The 26,940-nt window shown below is 34.5% G+C and overlaps 1 protein-coding gene and 1 long non-coding RNA gene across 3 annotated transcripts; both read left to right on the top strand.

Annotated features, from left to right (window-relative positions):
* Positions 1-1,366: 1,366 nt before the first annotated feature.
* Positions 1,367-5,056, top strand: LOC127858117 (uncharacterized). The gene is made up of 2 exons (XR_008038756.1): positions 1,367-1,732; positions 5,010-5,056. It is a non-coding gene; the product is annotated as an uncharacterized LOC127858117 (long non-coding RNA).
* Positions 5,057-6,110: 1,054 nt separating this feature from the next.
* On the top strand, positions 6,111-26,525 carry LOC127858116 (probable helicase with zinc finger domain). 2 transcript variants are annotated; one of them, XM_052395011.1, is made up of 21 exons: positions 6,111-6,148; positions 7,077-7,187; positions 7,321-7,498; positions 7,701-7,785; positions 8,419-8,497; positions 8,790-8,895; positions 9,657-9,827; positions 9,926-10,122; positions 11,396-11,575; positions 11,830-12,040; positions 12,537-12,647; positions 12,914-13,035; positions 13,393-13,605; positions 13,835-13,990; positions 14,381-14,469; positions 15,039-15,157; positions 22,746-23,042; positions 23,449-23,559; positions 23,859-23,934; positions 24,169-24,355; positions 24,692-26,525. In XM_052395011.1, the coding sequence occupies exons 7-21, from the start codon at positions 9,663-9,665 to the stop codon at positions 24,840-24,842; spliced, it is 2,385 nt and encodes a 794-aa protein (XP_052250971.1). In that variant the 5' UTR covers positions 6,111-6,148; positions 7,077-7,187; positions 7,321-7,498; positions 7,701-7,785; positions 8,419-8,497; positions 8,790-8,895; positions 9,657-9,662; the 3' UTR covers positions 24,843-26,525. The 2 variants fall into 2 exon arrangements, with proteins under 2 accessions (XP_052250971.1, XP_052250972.1); XM_052395012.1 differs by lacking the exons at positions 6,111-6,148; positions 7,077-7,187; positions 7,321-7,498; ... (3 more) ...; positions 9,657-9,827; positions 9,926-10,122 and adding an exon at positions 10,465-10,620.
* The last annotated feature ends 415 nt before the right edge of the window (positions 26,526-26,940 follow it).

Below are 26,940 nucleotides of genomic sequence, written 5' to 3'. Positions count from 1 at the left end.
TATGTCACAATAGCTTAACTATATGTCGTGAATAATTTCTATGCTCCTTGGTGGAAGGTAAGCTTTTTAATTAAAGAGCAGGGGTTATGTAACTTATCTATGCCTTTGATGATTATTTCGAATTACTATTCACCATTAAATGAATATTTAAAGAGTTGATGTCTTACGCTCTTACGTGAAATTTCAAGGTCAACATTTTAATTCCTGATCCGAGTTTTGTTTATTTCCGCTTTAAATTAAAGTTATCATTATTTGCCTTCATCCCGATGTATTACATTTAAGCAATAGGTTCGTTAAATAAGGCATTTATATCAGTCTTTATCCGGCGTTCGTTATCGTATGTCGTGCGGTTTTAGTTGTCAACTTTTAGCTTATTGCAACTCAAGAGATCAATGTTTCGTCTGAATCTCAATGACACTTCATTCAGAATAGGTTGTACGATATGAGTGGTTTAAAACTAGGGCGCCAATGCAAATATTAGATAAACCTTGTTATCACATTTACGGCTAAATCACGATGGCAATTTTACGTAATGCATTATCAAGGCTAAGTTAGAATTGGGTTTAGTTAAGTTGTTCATAAGGCCACGCTGTAAAATCTTGTCAACACTACAGAACGCACATTGATGGCACGTTGATACAATGTTTATACCTACTATCTAGTACAATTTCGAATCTGGGTCTCAGTTAAATAAATATAAGGTCACCATGTCAAAAACACTCTGGAGACTGGCGATTTGGCTATATCTTAATGCAACTTGTTCAGCATTTTTCTTCACAGTTTCAATGTATATTTTGACACTCGGTCAGATAACAAACTTGGTCATCAGGTCAAATCTTTGAACAACCTGATACATAATGTAAATGTCTGATTGTGTCCCTAAGTACGATGAACTAAATTCTGCTTGCATTTCGTGATAATTACTAAGCAAAGTTAAAAACTGGATCAGGTTGGGTCATAAACAAGGTCGCCAAGCCTAATATTCAACACTCTATTTACCACTTTAACTCTGAATAAGTATTATCATGGCCTTCGTGTTTATTCTATAAATTGTTATTTTTGTATTTGAAAAATACTTTTGAGGTACGACTGTTGTATTGGATTTGACGTTCGTTTTTTTTACATATTCGAGCTTTACCTAGAAGAGACAGGAGTTATGTGATGTTAACCGCTCATCACGATATATTGTAATTACATGTGAAATATCGGGTGAATGTGTTATTATCCCAGTATTACTAAATATATAGCTATTTACATTCATTTCAAGACTATCGGATTGGAAAAAAATGATTTATATCCTTGTAATTATACTGTTTGTTCTAGAGTTGCTGTATTCTTTAATTAATTTGCTTTTGTACACAGATGCGCGAACCAAGATTTTGTGATTGCTTTGAGGGACACCGTGCTTATGCACAAAGAAACTTTGACAATAGTCGTTGCCGAAATAAATGAAATTATCAAATCGTTGGATGAGATTGGACAAGGTCCACAACCCTCCATAACAGTGTCAAATGATAAGGTTTTGTGCCATGAAGACCAGAAAACAATGAAATCTTTTAACGACAGACTTGCGATACTATATGCCATTGAACAGAAGCATACCAAAATGTTGGAAGAGCATCGAAGCCATGCTGCCGAAATTCAGGCTAGCGTAGACAGTATAACCACTGAAATTCAACATCTTCACAAAAAGCTCGAAGATCAAGGCGCAACCCTGACATCTGTTAATCAAGTGAGTGTTTTAGTTGGTATTGCGATTTAACTTTAATAAGTGATAATTATTTATAGATTCTTACTTCATTGTATAATATATGTCCATATTCCAGTTGTAGCTTTTCTAGAATATTCAAACGTCCGTCTGTATGTGTCTGGAGATTAGAACTAAACAATAGTGTCACAACAATTGACAGTTATAACTACATGATTACGTGCGTCTTGTCATGTTAAATGACGCTTATTTAAAAAAAATATACCTACAACTTCAAGCAAAGATAGTTGTTTTGTCCATTGGAATTCAAGAGATTCATTACTCTCTAGCTACACATTAATTGGTGTTATTTCCTTTCTCCAACTTAACATAAACGTGTCTGTTTTTATCGGTGTTTTATTTTCATGACGTATAGATGGCTATGACGCCGGACTCAATTTTCTGTCATTTGAGATTTGTTTTTCAGACGGAATGCATAGCACAAGATATTACTGTAACCACATACTGTTTGGAATAAGTTACGTTTGTTGGTTTTCTTTTAACGGTCATATCATTAGTTAACAAAGCACATTCTTTCTAACATTTAAACTATAATAATCAATAAAACTAATAAAACTATATATCAGCTTTGCTTCGTATAATGAATATTTCTGATCGACAGAAATTACATAATGTGTACGTGTCATATTACCATTACAACTAGTAGTAATACTTTTTTACTGTTTAAAATAATACGAATGATAGTGATACAAATTCAAATTAAAGTATAGTGAACTATTGCAACTGTTATATGGGTTTTAAGCAGAATGAATCTTTTTCACTTCTGTAAATGTTTATAATTGTTATATAAACGGGCATTATAATGTTGATATATAATACCTTCTGTACAGGTTACAAAGTAAAGTTCTCATAACACAAATTTATAAATACGTCTGTGTAACAAAATTAAGTTATTACATATTAGTAAAATAGGTACATAAATTAGTTAGTTTATATCTGATAATGAGACTATGACATGCTTTCCAATACTAAGGATAACACAAAAAGCAAGCCCTTATTTCAAATGTTGTCGATTGTGATGCAATTACTGCCAACAAAAACCTGTTTTTATTTTAATAATTGAAAAAGTGTTTTTTTCATCTATTGAAGAAGAGCTCCAAATTAACTGGCTGTGCATAGACATATGTGGAAGTATATTAGGCAATATTGATACAACTTTGCTTTGGTTAACAGGAAAGGTTACATAATTGAACATGGGGATAAATTTACGATCCCATGACATTTTATATGTTTAATAAATTCACATTGATCAATTCGTTGCAAAACGGAGCATTGTTGTAGAATATCGGAATGTATCAATATGAACAATTATTACATTTTTATAAAAAGTATATTTTTGTATTATATAGATGTTCACAATCGTGACAAATTTAACTGTATGTATTTGATTAAATGATCAGTTAAAGATTTGTTAAATAAGCCTGTTGTTTCTTTTACTTATATAAGTTTCTACCATAGATAGTGCAGCTTTTATCAAAATATTAACAAACGATACTTGCATTTAACATTAAATTTCAATGTCTCATTTCTCGTCTAATACAATTTGAGAAATTCGATTGTTATTCGGGATTTATACTATAATGTCATCGTTATAAAATACTTATTTGGCATAAATTTTTATAAACCAAAATTGTATTAACACAGTTTGAATAACAAACCTATATAGTATATCCAATAACAAATTGGATTTCTAATTTTAACTGGTTTATGTTGTGTGAATACACAATGATATCTAAATTATACCTTTTTTGTCTTATGTTGGTTTCTATCTGTATTTTCCTTATTATTTAATGGTATCTGTGATCTTGTTACTTAGCTATCTTTGTATTGTGTCATCTTTGAAAATTGAATATCGGTTAAAGATCCATAAACACTGCCCAATTATATTATGCTATATAGAAACTTCCATAAAAAAGTGTCATACGAATGATAATTACAATTGGAAGCCCCTAAAATAAGTAACATTTGTGTAAAAACGTTTAACATACCAACATTCAGTAACTTTTTAGCATCTCAAAATCATTTCACGATTTCATTTGTTTCGTTTTACGGATTATCTCAAGTCAGCGTCGGATTCGTTCGGTTTGCATTAATTTGTATAATTTATTTTTTGGAAGTCAGGTATAATTAAATATACAAAGCAATACATTAAACGCTGTTCTTACTGATAAACATATGAAAAATAATAATTGTAATCGAAAGAATGACCTTTGAAATGTTAAAGGGACCGTCAACCGCGTTTGACGAAACAATAAAAGTTTCAAAATACCGTATTTTTTAACAATCATTAGTTTATATTGATTAAAATATCACTTCTGGTGTATTACATTACTTGAAAAAAGTTCATATTTTCAGTATATTCGGTAATAAAATTTCGCGATGTGAAATCGAAAGTACATCGGGAAAATAGGTTGCATAACGATATACACACTATAAATAACGCAAGTAGATTCATCATTTTATATATAAAATATATACAATTCACTACGCATGCACAATTTGCATTCCTGGGTTTGCCACGTGACGATAATGCTCGTAAATGTTCGGATATCGTCGCGGGAAATTGAATTGGAATATATTATCAATAAAAAAATGCATTTTTTATTTCGTTAAGCCAATATAACCAGGCCACTTGGCTTTGAAATTTTAGTTATTGCTTCAAGGCACAGTGATTTATATTGGTTTGCTTTATTTTACGACGTTTTCGTTGATTGTGAGTGTTAATGGATCTATAACAATGTTCAATTGTGAATTTACTTGGTATATTAAATGAACTGTACTATTGTTATAACGTAAGCTTCGTTATCAATAACCGTTTTTTTGTTTTAACTAACAAATTGTAACGCCTTAATATCCATTTACAATATATTGTTTGAAGTATGTATCGTTCTTTATCGTTATGTTAAAGCTAAATGTGTTGATTCTATCTAAAATTAATTTCTTAAATGGATATTTTAACTTCCGCAGGTGCCTTAAAAAACTTATGTTGTCATTATTGCTTTCCTGTTCAACAAAACATTACGCTTTGTTATAATGAAATATTTTGCGGTTGTTTGTTATATATAACTATATTGTGTAATTATATGACTACACATTTCACAATATTTCAACATTAATGACAATCAATTAGTATTTATTGCTCATCGCTAAATAAATTAGGAAATATATTTAATATTTTGCGTATAACGGCATTAAAATGAATAAAGTTAACCGCTGAATAGACATCTGTTTTATGTTTCAGAACACAACAGAAACAAATGCAAACGTAAAAATTATCGCACAAGGTTTGTTTATTTTCTACTGGTCGTGTTGAGAAAAAACACAACCAAACTTCACACTCATTACTCTCCAAAAGGCGCATGCTGTATAATATTTAATATTTTGTGTTTTGAACCAAGTCACAATTGCTTGAGACTTTCATTATATTTGATGTATTTTTCTTATCGCAAAGAGGACATTTTAATTAATATTTTTCAAACAAAATAACATAGAACAACATAAAAGTAATGTTTAAGAATGATACCTGCTTAAGATACTAGAATCTACTAAAGTAATTATGCATCTGTCTTTAAATTACGTGTATGCATTTTTTAGATTTAAAAGATTTGAAAGACCTTATGGAACAAATAAATGCACGGGAGAGGAATACGGTACCTATTCCAGGTATTGTTGCTACACCTTAACAAAGCTACGTTGATTGGCATAGGTTTTATCTATAAGAAAAAGAAGCGATAATAAAGATGTTGTGAGTAACGCAATGCAGTTTACGATATCAAAATATTGACGTTTGTGAAAATATGTGGTTTACTGTTTTAGTCCTTCGAATGGAAGTTTCCTCACAGAATATCAGCAACGACGACGCCAGGAAGTTTCATCAAATTGTTGTAGATGGCTCAAATATAAATGTAGGTGATGAGCAATGGAGGAGAATCGTGAAAGAATTTCAGATCGCAAAAAATGGCATCGCAAATGGTATATATTTACATTACTAATGAATGAAATTACGGAACAGTTGAAAATCTGTGTTAATACAATTATGTTTTAAGGCTCAGGTTAAGTGGTATCCGTATAAAAGAGTCAGAATGATGTATCATTATGACTGTTGACTTATATGTTTCAATCATTTTTTCAACCATATGAAAGAGAGTGGTGTCAATTCACGGGAAGTTACCGAAACGAGATTCGAGTGCATTGCTATGTATATTCAATGTTGGACATTGAATGGCATCTTGAAACTGTGCGAAGACTGTCTTTCGGGAAAGCTTTCCGAGATCTTCAAGCCTGTCGAAAGAGAGCTCAGAAAAATAGAAGGGTTCCGTTTCGTTACTCTTGACGCAATTATATACAAGAACGACCTTGTTCGTTGTATGCAAATAATAGGTAAGTTATATGAACTGTATGTTTTTAAAATGCACAGTTTCAAAGCATGTACAAAAGAAATACGTTTAACGAGTAGAAGACAGTTCAATTTAGCAATCACATAGCATAGTCAAGTCCATTTTTTGAAAACCCGGCATACTCCTTGAAATATATCACATGGTTAACCATATTATCAACTGAATTACCGTGTTTCGCGGATACTTCCTTCATTACGGATATTGTTATCGAAGACAACGCGCTGGTAATATACATGATTTCAGAACTAGTTTTATAACACATTTAATGAAATGTCAACTCTTCTCATAAAAGAATAATATTATTGTAACAAATGTATTTTTGTGTTCTATAGACGATAAAGAAAACAAAGTGTAAAATATTTTGGAAGAATTGTAGATTGTGCCTAAAACGCCTAAATCGTTACATACAAACCTTGAGTAACAAAAACATATTGTGATACGATCTATAATTGCATATACAAACCGCGAAAACGTTATTTATGTTTCGGCGTAGATTACAAGCGATAATTGTATGCAAAGGGGTTATTTACTGCCAGTCGAAATCTGTAAATAATAAAGCGTCATGGAACGCAAACTTACAACAGCGGTTTAATATAAAGCAATAGCTCTTTGAAATAAAAATTTGCATATATACTAAGTTGATAGAAAGTTAAGGGCACATGTCTTTGAGACCATTTCTGAGGCTTTATTAGTTCTATGTATTGGTTGAAGCGAGATAACACGTAGTCAATCTTCTTTGTCACGTAACTGTACGTTAAAGAAGCGTATTAGATCAATTTTAACTTCGACGCCTAGTGTCTTCTTTCAAAAACAAATTTGTGTTTGTAAGCATGTCACACTCACTGATACTACATAATTTCTGAGATATGTAGAATGATGTAAAACCATCTGAATGTGTTTTTTAATTACAGTAAGACGGATACAGCGCGTTTCTAAAGAGCAGTACGATTCTGATGATACGCATCTACAATTTACCAAATTTGAATCATCAGACACGAAAATATCGTCGAATGAAAACAAAGGTATGCTTTCGATTGATTTGTAAACATAAGAATCATGATTAAATTATGCACATATCGTTTTGAAGTATTATTTGCCCTTTTATTATCGTCGTTTAATCGCATGTTGATATTTTAAATCCATTGTGTTATACAGACGGGGATGAAAACCATGACAAATATAGTAATACAAAAGTAACTTATAGTAACCGAAACACACGAAGAAGAGTTATATTCCGCCGATGGCAAAGATGCGCTACTAGAAATGGCATCGGATGCAGAATTTAAAACTCAAAAGACGCCGTCAGATAATAAAGATAATAAAGATATCAGATGTAACTTTTCAATGAGATAAATGTCATGTTTATAAAATAAAACAACATCCACTATGCAGATAGCCGTAAACTTGTCTGAAGATACCCTAACTCGAGCTGGTGCAAATATAGAAGCAATAAAATTATTTTAATTATTTCGGGTTGTGTAAACCACTATTTGATTTGATTTTTCTGCATTTTATCTGAACGAATGCAATTTCAGTTAGTCGCAGTTCTGTGCACAGCTCTTTTGACGACTCGCTGTCATGGGCCCCCACGAGTACAACTGCGCGTACTTCCACAGACAGGTAGTTACTGAGAATACAGAAAACGCAAATTGTATCATTTAGTGTGTGTTTGAACAATTTTGACTTTAAAAGTCATTGTGTATATAGTTTATTGTAATGTATAAGGTACTGATATTTTTACTACAACAAAATACTAGCGGGACATAATTTCTCCCATAATATTTTTTTGGGAGTCTCTTTATTGCTTTAGATTGACCGATGGTTTATATCAGTGAATCCGTTCTGATAATCATTCAAAAATATTTATAAAAAAAACAATCTGAACATTTATGTCAACATGAAGTAGGGGTTTTATTGCAAATATAGTTTTATTTCATAATATTATTTCATTTTTTAACTGCTCTCGATTTATTCTGTTTAATTTGTAGAATCGTATCGATCATCAACCACGTTGCCTTTATATAGTTTTAAACGTTTTCTTGTTTAAAAAATTAAGTTGTATATACACGTCAATGTGTATATGTTTAATTTTCAAAGTATAACATTTGAACGATCTAACAAATCAACAACCAAATGTAATTTAATTTTTTACTTGACTGAATGGCAAATGTTGATTTTGTTGACAACATAACGTAGTTTTATTTCCGATTTTCAATTAACCATTTGTAGCATTCGGCTGTTTTGTGTTTGTAGACAACAGGCAATCACAAGCGATGTGAATGATGACAACTGTTTGCAATCAGTGGTAGAAAACCTCGGACACGAGTTTGAGGTATTTTTTCTCATGGTTTTAAAAGAATGAAAGTCGATTGGTTGCATGGTTTGTTATAGATGTGTTATTATGTATCACACTTGCCGTTTCTACATAATGTGGATATTAACTATTGACGAAACAACCATTTAGAATACATTTTGCTGATCAGTATGGAATAGTCTATTAATATTGTTTGTTAGCCTGCAACCTTTACATGAACGTATTTAACATATTGTACAAGAAATAACTATGTTAAAAGCAGAATGTAGAGCTCGGTTGGAACCAATTTCAATAAATTAATTGTTTGTAGGTGTTTTCGGATGAGAACACGTGCATAGTTTTGAAGACGCCGCATACTGTTGAGTCGTCCGGGAAAATATTTTGTCCACACATCGGTTTTCGAAATTCGCACCCAGGTAAAACAAAGTTCAGCGCGCGAATTTAAAGGGATTGTACAATCTTGTGCTAAGACTATTATTTTTATGACCATTTCTTGCCAGTGAATTCAAAAAATTATAATTGTTGAAAAATGTACATTTTCCGAAAAAAGTTATAAGCCAGAAACGTTTAACAATATTAATACGTTCCTATGCAGAGCAGTAGTTCATACATTACGCCTAAAAAATTCGATAGAAAAGAAAGAATACATGTACAAATGTTCACGTTTTATGCAACCGCGGTATTTGAACATACAATGCATGTCTATGTTCGTACGTACATAATTTTCCTCTTTATTCAGGCGTTTAAAAAAGATAAGTATCGTGTGGTGACGGTGTGTTGAATCAGACAACCGCACACCTTACATATAGGCAAACTTTAGTTGAGCCGGGCTGTTTTTTTGATCAGTTGTTAAAACTTTCAAAAGGATCTCCTAGATGGACCCATTGTATACGGTGTTTTGAGGGTCAAACGTCGATCATATGACTCAAAAAGCCTGGCAAATACTTTAAGCCATGTAAGCATACAATATATTTCGTGTTTTAGTTGAAGTTTGGCGAAACACAATTATTAAAACGTGCATGTAGTTGACATGTCTGAAGCACATATCAAATATACATGTTATTTGGCATGTAAAGCAAGTCCATTTTCTTCAAATTGACGTGGTCAAAAGAATGCTGCCACTTGTAATTTGTTAAGTCTGCTTGGAAGTCAGTTAGTCTGTTATTTTTATGTCTAGGTTGACATGAGGTCGATTCGCTTACGGAATAAAGACACTGGTACAAACTTCCGACTGATCAACGTTCATAAGGAGACATGGGCCACTGAAAAACCATTGACGAATGCCTTTGAATGGGTCAATGCCAGTGTAATCAACAACCCAGTAGACTGGAATACGTATAACGTTATGGTACGTGCTGCTTGATACATTTATAAGAACATGCATCTCTAAATAAATGGTAAATGCATGTTATTCTGATCTTATTACACGAACGGATGTAATTTCAGGTTGAGTTCAACACGGATGTTTATGGTAATTATTTTGTGGACATTGACTTTGACCTCGGTTACTACTGTGCGCATCAACGTATAACAGTCGAACCGCCAAGAGCTGCTACCATTCATGATATTAAAGAGTCATTTGAAAAGTTGAATTGTGAACGGTGGCAAAGAGGAAATACAGATCTTGTGGAATTATCTCCCAGGTGATGTCTTAAGAATATTAACCTGTATCGTACTGTCGATTATTTTTTTCTTGATTCTTCGTATTTGAGAAAATTCTTCATGACTCGAAAACAGTAGGAACATGAAAAATTGTTAAAACACTGCTGTGGGACAAAGTGTCATTAGAATGTAACTAAGGTTGTCGTTACGTTGCTCTTTAGTCTGTTATATGAGAACCAATAAATTCGGCAAAATATCATTCAATCGGGTGAAGCAAACTGCTCTAGAGTTATGCTGTGTAAACTGGTGATTTTTTTAAATAATACACACTCAACTCAGAGTCCATATAAATCACGATTTGTTTTAAGTGCTGGCCATACCAAGAAAAACAATTCTACAGCAAACTAGAAGTTGCAAAAATAAAACGTGTGTACACGTGAAACACAAGATTTGTTTCCTTTCCATTTTACTCTGTCAAGCTGGATGTCCACAAAATTGTTTTTTGCGATTTATCGTAAATTACTGAAGATACTTTAATGGTAATTGCTACATTTGTTAAATTTATTTTTATTATGATGCATGCATTTTTTCAACAAGGGAAGAATAAGTCGCTGTTTCTTAAATTAATTTGAAGTTGTTATCACTATAACATTGCATAGGGTCCAGAAACTTGTTAGAGGTTGTTAGTCTGACTGTCTGTGTGTCAATCCTATTCTTTGTTTAGCAGTCCATCCGCAAAAGTGTAATTACTTGAAAAGGACAAGAAATTTAAACATGAAACATACATATTAAAAGAAAGTAACTCGAGAGCGCTTATATAAGCCGTAGGCTTTCGATGCAATCGAGCTAAAATAAATAGGTTTAAACTAAAAGAAAGTAACGAATTATACAGGATCCTTCCTATCCGTATATATCAAATGTCAGGTTAGGTTCATAACATGTATTCAAGAAACAGTAAAATCAAAGCCATGCTAGAAGAAAAAAACATTTTGCACTAAGAGTTCAATCGTCCGATGAATATTAAAACGAAATCATAATATTGATGTGCCTATTGGATATTGGTTGAAATATTACAAGTGTAGACAAAGGCCAATATTAAGGTTATGCACAATTTGATAAGGTTTTTCTCATGGCAGGTAGGGAACTATTGCTTTGCGGCAAATGATGTCAAAGAGTTGTGTAAAATAATTTTACCATATTTACCTTAATTCCCCTTTTTCACTTGCTCATTCCACCGGAAAGAATAATGCTATTTTATACGTAAGGTACATATTCCTTGATTATAATGATCGAATCGTCTTGTTTCATTTACAGCTCAGATGAAGAGAAATTGAACCGAAGATTGCTTGAGTCCTACCCTTTACGCAATGTAATGACGTTGCAGACAGACGTGTGGTATCGTCCGCAAGATTCGCACAATATCCAGTCTTACAAAGATAGGATGCACACTTTTCTATATGCGGAGGAAGTAGCCCAGATGAAAATTGTGTCCAGGTATAACATTTTAGCATTTAGTCATTATAATAGTCCGTTTTACTGCAGAAACATTATATGCGAATACAGTTACCATACATTAAATATAAAGTTCAACTGGCAACATTTTGTAATTGTGCTTATTATACCAAAAACAAACTCAATGATGTAAAATATGCAGATGCAAATATTATTTGAAGTAAAAAAACATTATATGAATTGTTCGAAATGCTTATGTAAGAGAAAAAGAAAGAAAACGTATATTTTTGCCACAGAATGAACGTTATTTGCAACATGACACCGACAGACCTGCTTGAAAGTATTGGCAATTTTCCAACAATGCACGCTACAGAAGGACAGCTGTTTGCAAGAATTCATCTGGAAAATGATCTGTCGATTGATTCAGCAGTCGGTCGGTTGGTTTTGCAAATAGAATCCGTCTGGTTGAAGGGCCTGAATGAAAGTAGTGGGATTGATACAAAACGGGTCTGTTAAATATTAGCGTGTTTGTACAGAATTCGCATGATCATTTATTTTACAAATGTGCATCGTACATGGATTACCCATCAAATATTGCGTCTGACTTTACAAAAAAAAGCAGCTTAGATTACGTTATGTGCTCAACTGTTTCATAGTATGATTTGCCAGACTAACTTTTAACAATCCATGCAGAAATTGTGAATATCCTATAAAAACAAATAGCATCAAAGTGGTTATATATATTTAATTAATCATTTTAGAATTATTTTCAGTTATGTATGTATTTATCAATTATGTTTTTAATCATTTATGTATTCATTTATTTCCGACTATTTATGAAATGTCATAATGTTCTGCTTCTCATCACTTATTTGTCTTAACATATACATGTTTATCGATGAAATCACTGTTGCGAACCATCTTAAAGATTTATCAAGCTCGTCTTCCTGCAAAACACTTTCAAATTAACAAATAGAAGATACATTAACTTGCTTGAATACAGGTGTACGAATCATCAATCAGTCACATTGAACATGATGTTATTACTGTTCGACTGTCACAGACATGCGTTCGTGAATTAAAGCTGTTAAATGGCAGAAAGTGTCGTGTTGAGGTTTGCAAATTTGATATTATTTTCAGTTGTAATGGTATAATTACAATTGATTTTCATGATGTTTTAGAAAAGGCAATTGACCTAAGAACATTTCTTACATTATCTGAATTTGCGGAAATGTTAAATATAAGTGTTAAAATACTCATGTAACGTTTGGGTTGTGTACAAGTTGCCTGTAATATTTCATAATAAAGAGTTTGTTCATTGATTTAGTATGTTTCCAGTAGCGTGGTTGCTTCTTGAAGCTTAAACTTAATTTACTTTAGATACAAATGCAGCTGAATCGACAGGCATTTTGCGAAATGCACCATGCTGTGGACAACATGGAGTCCGCGTCCTTTGTTTACCCACTGGAACTGGAGCCCGTGTTACCAGACGAGTGTGATGGGCAAGTCATTTTCGTCGTTTTTTGCTTAAATCCTAATTTAGAAAAACTTTAGTGTTTACGTTATTTTTGCATATGTAACAATTTTTAATCATAGTATTGTGTAGTGTTTCACTGTATGTTTCGTTCGATCTGTGACATTTAAAATGCATCTTCTTTCAATACGAACAACGAACTCCTGTCGTAAGCAATTGTGCTTTAATTGAAAAATGGGCTAACCCAACTGTTTCACTTGCCTTATATTTTAAACAGTCATGTCGTTTATTTATCCCGTTGCGAATTTATTTGGGTCTTGAAGAATTTCCTTTTTTTTTGCTTTTTGAGTAACTTCAACATTCGGTTATCTTTATTTAGTTTAAGGAAATTGTCAATTGACGGCTATGGGATTAAGCCTTGCAACGAATATCAATTCGCCACCATCAGAACAATTGCCAGACCAAAAATTGAAGGTGAACCACCGATATTAATCGTCGGACCATTTGGAACGGGAAAAACCTATACGATCGCTCAAGCAGCCATATTCACGTTGCAACAACCAAATACCCGGATATTGATATGCACACATTCCAACAGGTGTTTTTTATTGGTTTTTGCTGGTTTTCTTTATTGTTACGATTAACGATCCAATATATCCACAGACTTTAAGATTTAAATAGGAATAAACTATTGACATACTTTTGGGTATATTTTTAGTTAAGGTATTTTAATCTAATTATTCAACCTTTATATACGTGCAGGTTTCAGCAGGAAAGGGACTAATTTCAATGTGTTTTCTCTTGCTATGTATTTGATTTCGTTTCAGTGAGGCCGATTTGTACGTTACTAAATACTTCCATCCTTTGTATATGGAGGGTAATAAAGATACCAAACCTCTCAGAGTATACTATGAGAAACGATGGCCAGAAAGCGTCTCCCAAATTGTGCAAAAATACTGCTTAATGAAATATAAAGCATTCCGGTAAGAAAAACACTGAACAAGTTGTAAGATTTCTGACAGATTTACGAAGTTAATATAATCGGATTGCAAATAAAGTGAATGCCAACGTTCCCGATTTGTTGTATCTATACAAATCGGAGTATTAGCTCAGAAACCATTAGAATGTTTGAACAATCATGCACATGAACTTGAAAAGTATCGTGTTTTATTTTTATATTGTGCAACCATATACATCACCCTCACACCATTTGTACAAATGTATAGCCGGCCTGCGAGTTATTCGACTGATTGTTAAAGAGCTAGCATGCTCAGTATTCATTGCGATTATCTCTAAGCAGTTCGTAATACAAAGTTTGTAAGTGCTTTGGAGATAACTGCATCTGATCATGTGTTTTCAACTTTGATTTTTAGTCAACCCACAAAAGAGGAAATTGACGAACACCGTATAATTATCACAACACTTAGATCGTCAAAACTAGTATCCAGACTTGCTTCCAAGGGTTAGTTATACACGTGTATTATGTAGCATAAAATATTGTATTTGTTTTGACTCTTTTCCTCACCATATATTTAAAATAATTTCATCTCCTTTGCATCAAAAGCCTAAGGCTTATTGAAACGCTCTAGCGTTTGTTCCCTGAGAAGAGTCAGTAATTTATGTCTTTTGAGCAGATCTTAAGAATGCTTCCACAGATGGGATCGAACCTATGAACTCTCGGTCGCCTGGCGGACACATTATTCACAACGCTACATAATCGTATCATCACTTTTAGTAGAATACTGAATACACAGAGTTTGCGGTAACGCTGCCGATATATTAAGCGATTCTAAATGACAATTATGCCAGCTGAATACTATATAAGTAAGTACGTGCTACACGTAGGCGATATCATCATTTAAAAAAATGAGAAACCCCACTTGAGCATTACATTGTTTTGATACGATGTGTTCACCTGGGTACATTTAAAAACAATGCCCGTTGTATAGAAATATCTTATGCGCACTCGTTCAGTTTTATGATTTATAAACATTTTTCTTCAATTTGCTTAATAACTGTTGACTATGATAGGTATATTCACTCACATCATGCTAGACGAAGCGGCTCAAGTTCTCGAAACGGAGCTTCTGATACCATTGTCGCTTGCCGGTCCGGGTACCAAAGTTGTATTAGCCGGAGACCCGATGCAGGTACCTTACCCTTGAAAATTAGTATTTATATTTAAAATAGTGGTCGTTTCAAGTTTAAGGTTTTATTATACTGGTATTTGTTGCAACAGTAATACACTTTGTTTTTCTCATGTGTTACTAGCAAACAGTTTTTTTATAACAAATTGCACGAAGATCTCAAAAGAACAACAAAAGTCAAGGGCGCTGTCCTCAGAAAGTTCTGGTTCCAATCACAGACTACTGTAACTGCACCGGATACATATATGTCAAAAACTCGAAATCAAAAACACATTTAAAAATGAAATAAATGTAATTGAAATTTTAATATTTGGAAAGGCTTCTGGCCCGAACGAATGAAAGTCAAGTTCTGAAACCAAATGTAGTTAAGATATCGAGTTCAACAAATATTTGCAATACTTTTTAGTAGGGGGCATACGAAAGACTCTTGAGGAACACCAGTTGTCAGATATGATTTTGTGTTAACTTACAAAACACATTCATTAACAATAAAGCTTTTACAATATAATTGCCTACATATAATACTATATAAATAAAGGTATACATGTACAAGTTGCGGTTAGAAAGGTCTCATCGTGATTGATGAATTAAATTATTATTTGTTTATAACTTTTACTTACTATAGAGGAGGAAATAAAACTATATAAAAATAATGCCAATCCCAAGTATATAGTGCATAACAATACCGGATATGTGCACTGTACAGTCGCACCCTCCGTGCAAAGGCTGTTATACTAGAACAGTAACATGATGCAGTATGCAACAAGGGAATGCTGATAAAAGAACGTATACAGTTTTTTACTCTTGAGCATTGGTCTTATTCACCCCCTTATTTAAAAAACCTTATTTATCAATAAGTCTAGTTTTGATTAGTATATGTATGGCCGCTATTTTCATCTTGTTATATGTTTGACCGTCACTCGCATAATTCGTCAACAGTTGTGATATTTTATTTATTACGCCGATTTTAATTGATGAAAGAAGATAAAATCTGTACTGAAAATGTTAATCTTGTGTATTTCTTTAAAACGTTATCGACCTAGTTATCTATACAACGGACACAGATTTGTTGATTAATTTAGGCACATAATATTTCTTTGTAATGCCGTGTCTATGGATTTTTTTATCGTTTTCTCGTGTAGTTCCCCATTTATAAAATTAAGACTTTAATACGGACGCAACAAGAATATCCAACCGTTTGAGTCTGCTTTTTGTTCTGTCTTTATACATATTGAATAATGAGCAGTGTCGTTTCATTAATTTCGAAGCGTTGTCTACTTCACAGTGTGTTTTCTATTAAAAATATCCCGTGTAAAGAAGTTGATTCCAAGGTACTTGTTTTTTGTTGTATAGAAATATATATTTGCATTTGCGAAGCATGTTCCTTTTTCATGAGTTACTTGTATTGAGGTTTATTTATATGTGAATCTATGAATAAAGCCAGTTGTGAGTTACCCACCGACGAGTTCAGAGTTATTACATGGTGTCAGAAATCTATTAAAAATCGGCGCAATCAGGCGATTGCATGACAATAGTACGTTGCAAATCTGTTGTTAAAGGTTCATTTTATACAACAGCGAAATGGCTTCGAAGGGAATCACGCCATTACCGGAATTTAACCCGTCAGAAAGGGCATCAAGTTGGGAAGACTACAAACGGGACTTCATAATTCATTTGGTCGCGCTAGGTCTGGACGACAAGCCTGGAAAAAGAAAGGTTGGTGTCCTACTTGCCAACATGGGAGAGAGAGTGCGTAAAAATTTACGATTCGTTCTCGTGGGCGCCGGAAAGTTGTTGCCAATCAGAATGCTAGAATCGCGGCAGTGCCAGCCGAGGATAAATATCATCTTGAAACAGTTTTCACAAAATTTGACAGACATTTCGGAGTGCATAATTACCGTAACATTAAAAGACAAGATGTTCCTCAACACAAAGCGTGGTAACCTGTCAATAATGGATTACATTTCAGAATTAAAAAGAAAAGCCGAACACTGTCAATATGGGGAACAAAAAGAAGGGTTAATATTAGACATGATCATTGATGGCGTGAATGACACAAAGTGTAGTGAAAAGCTAATGGAGATACCGGCTACACAACTTACCATCGAACGTGTCGTGCAGGTTTGTAGGCAAATAGAATTGACCACATCTCACATCAAATCACTGGGCGAAAGCCCTCACGTAAACATCGCTAGAACGCATCAAAACCATCATAAGCAACAAAAATACTGTGCCAAGTGTTGCAGAAAACATGAAGTAAGGAAATGTCTCGCTATCAAAAACAGTGTGACAATTGCGGTGAGTTTGGCCATTTCAAGGCATCCAAATTATGTCATGCAGTCGGTGGGGCATCGCATCAACAAAAGGGGATATCACACAGAGGGGCACGTGGCTATGGACGCAGACTGCGTCATCGCGGAAGTGATCGGGGAATCCACCGTGGATATCGGGGCCGTGGAGGTCAACGACGTGTCAACTACACAGAAGCCCAGGAAGACCAGGTCGAGGGAAATGTTTAACCAGTTTGAACATGCGGATGAGAACGACATATTTATCGCAACATCGAGTGAAGATAATCATGAATGGTCCGCTAACTTGAAAATAGGGTGTAAAACGGTAAAATTTGAAATCGACAGTGGCGCAATGTGCAGTGTCATGTCATATGGAACAGCGAAGCTATTTGAAAAGGTTGCACCAATCACAAGGAGTGATGTTATTATTAACGGTGTCAATGGACCAGCAGTGAAGGCGCTAGGAATGATTACATTGCTGTGCGAGCATACAAATATCAAGCGTTCGGTTAATTTCCAGCTTATGAACACTCCAAGGGGCATAAACTTGCTTATATGGGGATGTTTCAGTTGATTGTGGGCTGATCATGAGAATACACACCGCAAGACTTGAAATAGAATCTATCATTGAGAAATATAGTGACGTCCTTGGGGAAGAGATTGGGTGTATACCGGGCGAGTACGAGATTAAAATCGATAAGTCAATAGAACCAGTAGTTCATGCACCAAGACCGGTTCCAGTCGCGATTCGTGAACAATTTCAAGCTGAACTAAAACACTTAGAGAAATGCAACATTATTGCTAAAGTAACAGAACCTACGCAATTGGTCAGAAGTTTATATGCATATGCATTGACCCCACAGATTTAAACCGCGCAATCCGAAGAGATCATTATCCAATGAACAGTTTTGATGATGTTGCCACAAGATTGAATGGGAGTAAATACTTTACAACGCTAGACGCAAAATGGGTTATTACTAAATAAAATTAACTGCAAAGAGCTCGAAGCTCACAGCGTTTAATACTCCGTTCGGCAGGTACCGATACTTGCGCATGCCGATGAGCGTGAAGTGTTCAAGTGAAGTGTTCCAACGGTCCATGGAACAGAACTTTGGTAACATTGACGGGGTAGAAATAATTGTTGACGACATTTTTGATTCATGGTAGAACACTGGAAGAACATAACAGGCGTTTGGAAACGGTGCTTCAAAAGGCACGTTCAATTAATCTGAAGATCAATAAGAAAAAGTGTATGTTTGCACAGCCGGAGGTGGACTATGTAGGTCACAAACTGACTGGAGACGGAATTGAACCGACAGATCAAAGAGTGAAGGCGATAGCAGACAGAGAGAGCCAGAAAGCTTCAGTGAGCTGGAAACTAAGTTAGGCATGTTATCGTATGTGTCTAAGTTAATCCCAAATCTCAATGAGTTGAATGCACCACTGCGCGATATGAAAAGGCTAGAAACGTGGAGTTGGGATGACGAAGCGAAGCGCGCGTTCAATAAAATAAATGAAGCTCTTGTTTCAACAAAAGTACTTCAATACTACGACTTGAAAAAACCTGTCACACTCACAGTAAACGCATCAATTAGAGGCCTGGGAGCCGCGATAATCCAACAGGACCGTGTTGCGGAATATGCGTCACGTGCGCTCACACCGATAGAGCAACGGTACGCTCAAATCGAAAAAGAAATGCTAGCCGTTGTATATGGCTGTGAAAAATTTCACAAACTGCTATATGGCCGAAATACTTTCCTAGTGGAATCTGATCACATACCGTTGGAGTCGATTCTAAAGAAAGAAATACATACAGCTCCGCTAAGGATTCAACGAATGATTTTGAAGCTTTAACCATATGACTTCAACCTCGTGAACAAAAGCGGCAAGGACATGGGTCTAGCAGACTGCCTCAGCAAGATGAGAAAATCAAGATGAGAAAACTATCGATGAAAGAGCTGATGGTTTTGAAGCTCGACACGCTGTCGTGTTCAAACCATGACAAATTTGCACGCGCAACACAAGCGGATGAACAATTCCAAGTACTGGCAAAGGTTATCATTCGAGGATGGCCAGAAACGAAGTGCGAAGCTCCAGTTGAAGCCGTTCCATTTTGGGATTACCGCGATGAAATATCAATCTACAATAGAGTTGGCGTGTTTAATGCATCGCAAGATGAGCTAAAAGGAGCCAATGATCATCCAACCAGTACCTGAGCTACCCTGGAGCAAAGTTGGAATGGACTTATGCGAACTAGAGGGTAACAATTACCTAATCATTGTAGACTACTTCTCGAACTTCATTGAAGTAGCACCATTGCAAAGAGACACTCGAACGAGCACCATCTTAAAACACATTAAGCAAAACGTGGCTCGTTATGGAATCATGGACTCAATCATCTCGGACAACGGTCCACAGTTCACCAGTGCTGAATTCCGAGAATTCATCGAAAAATATGGCATCACCCATATTACGTCGTCGCCTTTGCACCAATAAACAAACGGCCTTGCTGAAAAGGCTGTACAAACCGTGAAAAATCTAATTAAATTGTGTAGCAAAACAGGGGACGATATCTACTTAGCCCTGTTAGAACTAAGAAACACACCACGCGATAACATCGGATCACCAATGCAATGTTTGATGGGTCGACGCGCAAAAACACTAATACATATGAAACAAACATTGCGACAACCAGAAACAACCAGTGAAAATGTCGCACCGAAGTTGTTAGAATTTCGTGAAAAGCAAAAATTCTACTACGACCAACATGCGAAGAGCAAGGACAATCTTCAGCCAGGAGACGCAGTAAGAATTAAAACCACATCTGGCTGAAAACCGGCAGAGTATGTGAAACCGTCCGAATACCCGCGATCACATATCGTTAAGGCAGGCAAATCGGGGCGCGAATATCGCCGAAACACGGACATGCTAATGAAAACCAAGGAAAAACCACACATTATCACCACAAACAATAACGTGTACATTACCGGCACCCACAGCGCCAACAGAGACGGTAGCAGAACAACCATCAACCACTCCAAATCACAAAAACAGTGCTAGTGCGAGATCGAGCGAAACTCGAGACAAACCGGGGAAAGAGAGTGTACAAGACACTGTTAGAAAGAAAACGAGGTCAGGAAGAGAAGTTCACAAACCGATACGGTTAAATGACTATGTTTAAGATGTGAAGTGCAAAACATGTGTCATATGACTGCCTTATTGTAGTGCATAATAAACTTATTAATAAACTGTTTAATAACTATCATTCGGTAATATTGGTATTTGTATAAGTAAGATATATCGTGGTAGTAAATGCATAATGTTCTTGGAACTGTACTATCATAACGAGAAAGAAACAGTTTGTACACATTTATTTTTATCATATCAAACTCTTGGTTAATGTTTAAAGATTCAGTGCCTTCAGCGCTTTGATTTTTCTCCAAACAACAAAATGTTCATGAAATGTTCACAAAAATCCAATACTTAATTATTTTTGGGTGTATCTACTTTCTAGTTTGTTTTGGGTGTAAACATAGTTTGTTATCATATCCCAGTTGAAACCCGACATTCACTGTATCTGGCATTTGTCATTTTGTCCTGAACAAGCTTGAATCCGAGATAACAGATACAATTTTTTGGAAAGTTAGCAAACATGTATTTTAGTGAATAATTTTGTCGTACATGTTGTTTTATTGTTAATTTGATTTTATGAAGTTCAATTGCATATTTAATATAAAAGAAGTTCTTCATTACTTAAAATGCATTTTATTCATACGGAATATTCTATTTTCAATAACTATTTAACACTCACAGGTTTGAAAGAAATTCCCACTATAATTTTATAAAAAAAAGAGTTTATAATGTGTTACTACAGGTTATGTAATTTGCTTTCTTTCATAAACCTATTCGCATATGTAACGATAGAGTAGTTGATGTATCATGTGTTTATAATCTAAAAAAAAAGAAAAAAGAAAAGGGGATGTCATGTATTGTAATGTAAGGGACACAACTCGTATTGTCTTGTTAAAGCATGCAGTCATGAGTTACTTGTATTGAGGTTTATATATATATGTGAATCTATGAATAAAGCCAGGTGTGAGTTATCCACCGACGAGTTCAGAGTTATTACAATAGCCTTGGTTTGGTTTAATTCATTTTTAAATTTCCGCGTGTTTTAGTAAGTATTTTTGAAAAATTGTTTGTAGCGCTGTTTTAGAGTTTGCGAAAAGTGTTTTTATCATAGGCATATATTATAGGAAATTGCTGTAGTTCGTCAAGAGTTAATAAGTCGTTATTGTCTTCGTTGATGTGTGCATTATGCAATTTACGAACATAATACAGCCATTTTGAACTAGAGTCTTTTACACTTTGTTTTCTAAGGATGGGTTCGGACAATTTTAGATACATTTAAGAATTGATTGCAGAACGCTATACATTTTTTTAGACGTTTATCCCTATTAATGGTACTTGTAATGGCATTAATGGTACTTTTCGGACATTAAAATAAATAAACAACATTGTATTTTAGTACTTCTGATCATTTAAAAATTACTTGAAAGATTGTAAGTAAGCATTGTTTTCTTGAATATACCGTTAAGCCTTTGGTACCGTTTAATTTCTCCCTGCGCTTAGTGTTGAGTTTAAGCTTTCTGTCGTATCCCCTTCTTCGACCAGGAAACGGTTTCTGCGAAATTAATGGACTACGTAACTTTTCTTTTTACAATGTGCTTCAATTTTCTATTTTACCGTTCATCAACGGGAAAGTTGCATTTTAAGTAACTCACTGTTCTAATATACTTTATGGCAATCTTAGACGCATTTTCCAAATATTATGAAACTGTATTTTTTTACCGCATCAGTACGCCCGTATAAAAACAGAAAGACAAAATGCTTAGCATGAGCGTTTGGCAAAAGTCTCGATGTTTACCTTTAAAGCATACTCAACATGTAAAATGTGTGTATATAAATAATGTTTAAACAAATACCAGAATGTTTTATTCGCCCACAATGAAGACGTATAATGGAGGACCTTATTCGGTCTAGCGCGGTCAGTTTGTCGCTTGGTGGATCTGTCTGCCCGAATGAAACAGTATACTTTTGTGGAGCGGTGTATTTAAACATTACTTTAATAAAACACATATTATTAGCAGATGTGTAACACACTTGAGCCGTTCCAAACCATTTCAGTTATTCGCTCTTGAATATATCCAATATTGCGATACATATGTATACGTTCTAGATATAAACGTTCTAAGTGATAAAAGAATATGTGTTTAATACATTTAAACAAATAATTACAGATTGGACCTGAAGTTTATTCGAAGCTTGGGAGAAAGGAGAACTTCAATGTGTCGATGCTGGAAAGACTTGATTTGACATATGCCTTTAACACGCAATATAAAGTCAAACTGTGTCAAAACTACAGAACAACTAGTGCTATTATCGACTTCATGTCTGAGTTGTTTTATGACTGTCAACTTGAGGCTACTGAAAATCCACCACCTCATCCGGACGTACATGCGTTGGCGTTCTACGTAGCGAGAGGAGAGGATGCCTCTCTGGAGATTATGAACGACGGTTACTATAATGTTGCAGAGGTAACAGTTTCTACCTATATGAGCAAAATGTAAAAAAGTTATATGTGTTTAACGTATTGCCACTTGACAGGAAATTAGTACATATTGCTGAATCGCGGACATAAAAATGCTTTTTATGAAGAATAGTTGTTCAGATAGTTCGAAAACATAAACAATCTTGTATGTAATATATATTACGGATATAACAATGCGACGGAGGAAAGCATAACAACATAATTCAACTAAAGATGTTATGCGTTGCCTACTTTTCACGAATGAACACAAATGTTTTAGATTATGTAATGTCGTAATTGGATCACTTTAAATCAATACATAAATGATATAATAAACATATAGTAGTTCATTAACGATTACGTTAAATCTCATCGGTGGAAATCATTGATTGTCAAAACAATTCATATTTAAGGTGAAGGAAATTGTAGAAAGAGTGGAGGAACTAAAACGGACTTGGCCGGAACGTCACTGGGGTCGCTATGATCAAAGCAAGATATGTGTTATAGCTCCTTACCGTGCCCAGGTACACATTGCAGATTCTATGGTCATATCTCGAACATTTTGTATTTGTTTCGCCGTAACATATGAAGAACATATGAAACAGAAAAGTGCGCTAAATAGAAAAAAGGCGATATATAAAGGTCACTTTCTGACCTTGTGTGAAAACAAGGATTTTCTTCAGACGTAGAGGAATTTTCACTTTGATCTCATTTGAGTATTTGGTTTTGATAATTGCAATTGATGGTCATGATTAATAGTATTCGAAATAAGATCTTGTACTATGAAAATGTAACATTCAATTTGTACTTAAACATATTTCAGATTTTGTATTTACGAAGCGAATTGAAGGAGAGAGGTTTTTCTAAAGTGAACGTAGAGCGCGTAAACAACGTTCAAGGCAAGTATATGTATGCCTCGTATCGGGAAAACGTATGGGATTACAGTGGCGTCTCAGATGTATCTTTGCTGTCCGGATATCCCAGTCTAATTTGAGTCGATATTTTATACAGATGCATAAAACTCCGTTTTCGCATTGACAATAAAGTAACGCCGACAGTTGTTTATATATAGATGTTTGTATAGCAATGTTATATGAAAACGAGAGAAAACATCCAGTGTCTATATTTATTAGGCAAGGAGTTTAAAGTCACTATCATCAGCACGGTACGGACTCGAAAGGAGGGTATGGAAGATGTTGAACATGTAGACCTTGCATTCCTTTCAAACCCGAAGTTCTTGGTCACTGCAATGACACGAGCTCAGTCCCAAGTGATCGTTGTTGGGGAACCCGTAACATTGAGTGTGATAGGAGAATGCAGGTTTGATATACTGTTTTATGTCCATGTTTATTTTGCGAGTTACGTGGGTTAATAGTGTATATTTTTGTATTCCGATAATATTCTTTTAATAAATTAAGTAACCTAAAAATGTATTTTGTAATCGATATCATACCAAATGATCATTATAGTAATAGAAATCCTTTGACTGATATACTGGCGTATACCTCTTATATCACATGATAATGATGTTAATACAATACATTTCATAATACAAGAACGCAACTATTTATAAACAACAAAGACTGTTATATGCATGTATTTGCATTGTTTATGATGTACAATATTATAGTGTGTGTATATGTGTGTTTCATTAAGGGACATTTGGAAGAGATTTATTGAAGTGTGTCACGAACATGGCAGTTTCCATGGTCTGGAATGGGAAGAGTATCGTCGACAATGTTTCAGTGCAGAATCGAAGTTAAACCCAGAAGCTCCGGAGTTTGTTCCACGAGTTTGTATTGATTAAGATTCACAATAACATATAAAGAAGTGAAACTCCAGCTGCTGGAGCAGTATTGAATTTTCATTAAAAACAATTAGTTGGTCCTTTATTTAAGGCAAGTGACCGATTGCCCAAACAGTACAAAACAGCACAATACAGCACAATACAAACCAACAAAAAATAATAAAAACACAATTCCGCTACCAGCCTCTGAAGGCTGAAAATATAACAACATCGACGATATGTACGGGGATACACGCTACTGCGTCCACGCAGCACACATCAAACTGTTGTGCAATGCAATATAAAGAAGTGAAACTCCAGCTGCTGGACCAGTATTGAATTTTCATTAAAAACAATAGGTTGGTCCTTTATTTAAGGCAAGTGACCGATTGCCCAAACAGTACAAAACAGCACAATACAGCACAATACAAACCAACAAAAAATAATTAAAACACAATACCGCTACCGGCCTCTGAAGACTGAAAATATAACAACATCGAATATATGTACGGGGATACACGCTACTGCATCCACGCAGCACACATCAAACTGTTGTGCAATGCATTATAAAGAAGTGAAACTTTAACCTGTAATTCGGAAAAAAAAGAAACATTATCTAATGCGCAGTTTAAGAAACAAATGTTGCGTTTCCCAGTGCCCAGCTTTAATTCTTGCGAAAAAGCGAATAGTGTCAAGCCTAACCATGTATGTTTTTAAGTCAAGGCCACAGTGGACACTTGCGCATAAATCCATACATGGGTATAGTGAAAGATTCCATTTGATGATATTATCGTCACTTTGACATCATAAAATTAAAAGTTGGAATCAACTTAATATATCATAATCTGTAAAAGAGCACCTTTAATTATAAAACTAACACACTTTCATTCATGCAATTCTGAACATATTTTTATTCTCGAACGTGTCAATCTAAACCAGCGGGAATTTCTTAAAGCAATGAGATAACTCTCAATTGCGCATATTGAAATTTAATAATAATTTTAAAACGTTATTAATCGCAATCGTCTTGAATCAAATGTTTTCAAATAGAAATCAAATCGATGCAATTAAATTTCAAATATCTTTGAACAATGAAATGTTCCTTTCAAGATACACAACACGGGCCTATTGGATAACTCATGTAACTCACTAGTTTCCCAAAATCATGTGTGCGTGTGTGTTTTGAAATTATTTGTCATGTCTACTAATGAAACATAAGCCCTAATCATAAAGTGACTAGTTTCCTAATCAAAACCCCTCAAACATGTTTTGTGCGAAAGTTGTGAAGTCTTGGATGTCCGGTTTCAGTTAATATAAATGCTGTAACTACCAGTTACATTAAGTTACAGACACACATACGTACATATACAAGTCAAGGTCAGAAATGTCACATTTTACAGTGTACGTAGGCATACAGTCAAATAAAGTGTGGTTTAGTTAGATAGAGAGTGGTCATAAATTACTGGTATAAGCTAAATGAATTAGACTTGCTGGTATAAATCAACTTCTTATTGTATTCAATATAATATTTCTTTAAGTATATGTTCTCCCAAGATATGTAAACTATGAACTTAAAATGTATACGAAGATACTCATTTTAAACGTCCTAACCTGCAAACATTTACAGGATGCTGTTCATGTATATATGTGAAATGATTTGTCACTGTTCATTATCATTTGAAGTAAACACTGCGATTCTATAAACTTGCTTCGTGTTTTTTCTGTTACTGTGTTGTCTGTGTCAATAGTATTCATTCAAAATTGTGTTTCTACATTGACCTATAATAATGCAATGTATTTTGCATATGGGAACATGAATATCACAAGGTATAGCATAACGTTTTTTGTGCTATAAGAAATATTTAAATTTATGTAACCTGTGTGGAAGGTTTTAATAAGTATAGAGTAGCGCTTTTTATCGTCAAACGCAACAATTGGTTAAGTATGCAACAGTTGTAGCGACAGATGTTGGTGCTAGATGTAATGGTAAAATCAAACCAAGAATGAGCATAGGTTTAGTAGGAATGTTATGAAATTGTCCCGTATTGAAGATGACCCTACGCAACAAAGCAAGTATAATCCTATAACTATGGGTTTCAATGTAGAACAAATTGCCGGT

This window comes from Dreissena polymorpha, chromosome 14 (genome assembly GCF_020536995.1).
Source record: "Dreissena polymorpha isolate Duluth1 chromosome 14, UMN_Dpol_1.0, whole genome shotgun sequence".
Taxonomy (NCBI): Eukaryota; Metazoa; Mollusca; class Bivalvia; order Myida; family Dreissenidae; genus Dreissena; species Dreissena polymorpha.
This window is presented reverse-complemented; position numbering and strand designations above follow the sequence as displayed.

What these genes read in the sequence shown, in the direction of transcription:
- LOC127858116 (XM_052395011.1), top strand. Translation starts at nt 9,663, where the DNA reads ATGAGGTCGATTCGCTTACGGAATAAAGACACTGGTACAAACTTCCGA. An exon ending in TAGCCGGAGACCCGATGCAG is followed by an intron (nt 15,158 to 22,745) that starts GTACCTTACCCT and finishes AAATAATTACAG; the next exon opens with ATTGGACCTGAAGTTTATTC. An exon ending in AGTGTGATAGGAGAATGCAG is followed by an intron (nt 24,356 to 24,691) that starts GTTTGATATACT and finishes TGTTTCATTAAG; the next exon opens with GGACATTTGGAAGAGATTTA.